The sequence below is a fragment of the Mesitornis unicolor genome, unplaced genomic scaffold (assembly GCF_000695765.1).
Source record: "Mesitornis unicolor isolate BGI_N332 unplaced genomic scaffold, ASM69576v1 scaffold11082, whole genome shotgun sequence".
NCBI lineage: Eukaryota > Metazoa > Chordata > Aves > Mesitornithiformes > Mesitornithidae > Mesitornis > Mesitornis unicolor.
In genome coordinates, this window is record NW_010169842.1 from 9,492 (window position 1) to 14,967 (window position 5,476).

General features: G+C 42.1%; 1 protein-coding gene across 1 annotated transcript; it reads right to left on the reverse strand.

Annotated features, from left to right (window-relative positions):
* Positions 1 to 436: 436 nt before the first annotated feature.
* On the reverse strand, positions 437 to 5,011 carry LOC104536781 (chromosome unknown open reading frame, human C14orf132). Its single transcript, XM_010179498.1, has 3 exons — positions 4,909 to 5,011; positions 3,478 to 3,566; positions 437 to 718 (listed from the first exon to the last, which is right to left on the reverse strand). The coding sequence occupies exons 1-3, from the start codon at positions 5,009 to 5,011 to the stop codon at positions 437 to 439; spliced, it is 474 nt and encodes a 157-aa protein (XP_010177800.1).
* Positions 5,012 to 5,476: the final 465 nt, after the last annotated feature.

Sequence of the window (5,476 nt, forward strand, 5' to 3'; positions counted from 1 at the left end):
CAAACACGGCATAGAACAATTTCATACAACATTATACCACAGTAGAAAATGCACAAAAAAGCTGACAAAATGCAGAAGAGCTGCTAGAAAAATCTAAACAGTAGAAAATAAGCACTTTCTATATAAATCTCACTTTATCTTTGCATTTACTGTATCCACATTGGTCCCTCTTTTATTATATTTCTATACAAAACTGGTATTGGCTCTGTTCACAATTAAAGCTATCACCTCCACACAATTTGCAACTGCATCCAAACTTTCTGCCGTCACGATTCAAGATGATTAACTTGCATTTCACCTCCATGGTTGTGGCAGCACTTAACCTACCTATATGTATTTATATAGATATACATGTATATATACACACGTACATACATACACATGACAAATACTGTTGCAGTTATCCTCTCTTCCAGCGTTTGGAGTGACAGTCATCCTAGAAAGTGAAGGCATACACCACTCCCACAACCACAATATTTCCAATTGTTGCTATTATTGCAATCCATAACAAAATGGCATCATTTGAAGAACGGGATGTCTCTTCTGGTTGATTCTGCATGGAAGAGGCTGTGTGGACGTTGGCTGATGAGTTAAACAAGGAGTACTCTGTACTAAAGTCCTCATTGGGTGAGTCCATAAAGGCTCCTCCCATAACAGGAAGCTGTGAAGAAAGAAATAGCAAAATTAGATTGAAGGCCAATATCTGAATTTGCTTTGTCTTGAAGTCTTTACAAAAGACTAACCACTAGCAAATCTGCAAAATTAGTGAGATTTCATGTACGTGGTGCTGTCAGGAATACCACAGACACACGCTTTACAGTATTTCTTCCATTTCTGTTAGAATCAGTATTATTGAAGAAAACCTCTGTATATAAGAGCTAGCATGCAGGTGCCAAGTCAACCTAAGTAATTATATGCATTTTGAAAGAAGAGATACAGCCTTCCACAAAGCACTCACATACCAAAATGCAAATGATTTGTGACTATCAGCAGTGGTATCATACTGCCATAAGGCACTGAGCAAGCACAGCAAGGACAGGATGCAGAGCATTTGTTCTCCTCAGAAGTGAACCCTTGATTTATGTAGAGATCATGCAAAAACATATGAATTGCAAAAGTTCTTACTGTAAAACACTCAGTGCACTAACTTCACTTGCAAAACACACCATTGCAATGATTCAGGATTTATAAATCTATACGATGGAAAACTTCAACCTGGATTTTGACAGGCTCCATAGCAATAAAGAAAGTGGCAGATTTACAACACTTCTCCCACCCCAGACTTCTCCTACTGGGAAGGACAAATTTACTTTCACGTTCTTAGCAGATTTCTCAGTGGTACCAGGAAAAGTTCTCTGTAAGATTAAAGTTACTCAGTACAGGAATATGGAAAAGTCAAAGAAAAGAAGGCATAATTTAACCTGGTCCTTGCAGGTTCCATTTGTCTTCCCAACTTCATCCTAGATGACAACATACATTCTTCATGATTCAACAACCATTTTACCCTCTACATAGAGGTGTAAAATTACACCCTTCTGCAAAAGCATGGATTCAGGTAAGAGGAGACCTACTGCAGTACTAAGACCATCTACTACTAAAAAAAGGTTCTCACAAAAGCTTTCTGCTTCTATGCTTGTCTCTCGTTTGTACGGGAACACAGGTCTGGAAAAGTCTCCCGTGGTTGACCAAGTGCAGGCTCCACAGTCTCACATAAGTAGAGGACATTGTCTCAGAAAAAGCTGCAGAACATCTGCTCCACATATCTGAAAATGCTCAGGACACACGCTTCTGAATATCCTGTGAAAAGCCAAAGATCTGTGTAGCAATTTTCAGGAACTGCAAGTGTTATGGACTGCAGAAAGAGCACAAGCAATGTGGGTATGGTGAAGCCTGAAGTCTCTGCAGGACTCAGTAACTAAAATTCCCAGAGGACTGTGGTAGGTAGAAAGACCAAACCCATGGCTTTACTGGGGAAAAAACAAAACAACATCCCAGAGCCATATTTCCAAACGTCTCTGTCAGCCTGACCAGAAGAGAACATTTCCATCATGGAGCTGATGATTGGTTTGATCTTGAGCAGTGAGTAAAACCAATGCATCAGTGCAGTACTTGCACTCTCCTTCAGATGTGGTAGAACTCCAGTGCTTCAAGGAAAGCTGAAAGAAGTCTGGGAAAGTTCTCCTCAGGAAACACCCCTGCTGCAACACCAACCAACCTTTGCTTCTACCCAGTGGCTTCCATGCTGCTGCTGTCACTTTCCAACCTCTCAACGCAATCACAATCTCCTGCTTTACACCCTACATGTAAGTGCTTTTGGGTTTTTGGCAGTATTACCATGCCCAAAACTCATTAGGCTGAAAAATTAATCATCTCTTTTAACACTCTGTCCTTCAACTCCCACATCACATTTTGACTCTCCCAGTAACCAGTCCCTTTGGTACCAAACTACGCCACTCCAGCTGTGTGCAGCTGTGCTATGGAGGCTGGTGAGCAGGGCAGGATTTGGGGATAAACTACCTCTCCTCTCCACAGTGGTGGCTACAATCTACAAATTAAAGTGAAGAAATTGAGAAGCTTGAGAATAAAGTAACTTTTTCTGCTTGCTATCCGTAACATTTTACAGAGCTATAAAAGACAGACTCTCAAAGCTGACTGCTGAACAAATTTCTTCTGTACTAGAAAATATCATGTCACGTTCAGAATGAAGCAGAGAATGATGAAAGGCTGCAATGGAGATGTCATACCACCTAATCCACATTAAATAAAATTATCTTTGAGTTCAAATATGATTAGATGAAAGCAGTTTGCAAGAAACCAAACAGGAAATTGCAAAAGTCAAGTTTGATACATTCCCCCTGGATCACAGGTTTTTGCTGCCAGTTTCAACAGAGTGTGCTTTAAAGAGAGAAAAAGCTTCCATTTCACAACAAACCCAGCTTGATGATTTGAATCCAATTCCAACAGCCTTTTTTATGTCTTGGGATTTTATAAGGAAAACGTTGCTCAGATTAATCAAGATTTCTCTTTATGTAGATATTGCCAAAAAAGGCAATTCAAACTTCAAACATAAGTGTATTTATGCAGCGATGCTGCCAATTAACAGCTATGGAAACACTAAAGATCTTCATAGCAATAGATGGGCATATATTTACCCAATGCTCCATCTGAGATGCTTGCCTCCTAAGCAAACCATATGAAGGCTATCAGCATTTAGGATGGTCAGCTCTGCAAAAATCTTTCAACAGGAACAACCATCCAAAATACAGAATTACATGTGCCCAAGACAGTGGGAGCTCATGAGCACTGTTTTGGTGAGTAATACCTGGGTTTTGGGCCACATCCTGCACTCTCAGTGGGTTACGTGAAGTGACAAGCTTCTACCCTGTCAGTCCAGCCGGTGCTGTCGCAGAGCTCTCGTGTAGCAGCACAGCTACGCACTACACTGCAAAACCATGTCAGGTCTGCGTCTCCTCGTACCGTCCGAGGCTCAAACAAGCTGCTTGCACCATCTGAGGTGAACACATGGCGGAACAGCTCATCTGAATCTCCGAAAGGCTTGCGGTGACCTGATATAAAAGCATTGACATTCAGCACCTGGCACAGGCTCTTTCTGTAAAACCGACTTCCAGTTTTTCTGTTTGTAGGTCAGTAGCACTTCACTGCAGATCTGGAAGTAAATCCTACTGCCAATTTCCCGTTTGCAGAAATCACCTCTGACTCAGTGCATATTCCTCCCTTTCTCACTGCTAAAAACCGCCTCACATAAGAGCACAGGAACGGCCATATGGTGTTGGACAGAAAGTCCATCTCCCCTGTGTGTTAGCTCCAACAGTGGCCATAAATAGATGCTTAGGAACGAGTAAGAGCACCACTGGACACGCACGTCTGATACTGCTCCTGAACAACTCCCAGCCTCCAACTGTTCTCAGCCTAGGAAATTCATAAGGCAGATGCTACTGCTACAGATTTAACAACTCGCAAAGAATTATGCTGCCATGAATTTGTCCAGCCTCCACCCGAGCTCATCTAAAACTGAGCATCCTTCTCTGTCTGGCCTCCTACTGCCACTTAACAGTCAGGGCTGCCCAGTGATTAGAGTCACATAAATCACCCCCGGGAGAAGTGCCCATCTCTCCACTGGAGAGAGGGAAGCACAGTTGATTAATATCATCCGGCAATCTATCTTTTTGGTAGATTAAATTCAGTGAGATGAATCGCACCCTCAGTCTCCCAAAAGGTACAGTATCTTCCCTCTGCAGCCTTACTTGAGATACCACATTGAAGGCTGTGAGACATCCAGATCTGACACTAATGGGAGCTGCGAAGTGCCTGTGATAAACAGCGGGCTAAGGATAGAAAGCCTGCAACGCTTTCTGTGCTTGCTCTATTTTTCTATCTGTGCCTCTTACAAAGCAAATATAAACCAATTTACATCAGCCAAAACTTTGAACCATGTCAATGCCATTGCAGTGACCTGCAGTTTTAGCCTCAGAGGGTAAAAGGGTAGCGACTGTTGATGTTGCTAAGTGTCACTAATAGTACGTCACTTGCTAAATGGCTTCTGGGATCGGTGAAGAAAGAATTGAAATCATTGAACAGCAACAGGAAGAAAACCAAATAGCAAAATGTCAAAGCATAATGAGAACACCCGCAGCGCTGAGGACCTCCTGCTGACATCCAAGAGGATGCTTTAGGGTCACGAGGAGGAGAACAAGGCTCTTGAACTGCTCAGTGATAGATTTTCTGGTTAGCAGAAAAATCCTATTTTACAACCAAAATGATTCACGTGAAGCAAAAACAACATGTCAGGTACCAATCACTGATACTCTAAAAATGATACGGTGTAAGTAGCATCACAAATCCATCACTTAGCAATAACACTGCTCCATTTCTTGCAGAATCAGGTACCTGCCATTTTTTCATAGTCAGCTAGAGAAGTTCCTTCTCCCTCATTGGGAAACCAGGCTTGGGATCGAGATTTGAAAGCACAGCTGAATGTTCTAGTAGCCATGTTCCAGAAATGAGGAAACCCCCACAGTGGCGTTAACAGATGTGCTGTATCCTGGCCCTGGCCTCACCTCACACCTCTCTGGGAATGGGATGCTGAGAGGTGAGATGTCACCCCAGCTCAGATCTTGTTTAGTAAAATCCCTGTTGTTGCTTCAGAATATCTAATTTTTCAGGGTTTCTTTTAAGTTAAATTTTAGATAGCATATTTTTACACAGTGACATACTCTGAATACATAAAGTGAAACTATTATTTGCTTCCGCCCTGGCACTGTGGGACTGCTGCAGTGCATATTTGTGTCTGCGTATTTCCAGCTGCAATCACACATCAGAGTTGCCAAAGATGGCAGCAACACACAGGTTCGACACATTTTAATTCTTCAGCTCTTTTTAAAGAAATGTTTTGCACTAAAGAGATACCCCACATGACCAATATTCTCCCCCCACTAACCCTCGTATCTCACAGAAA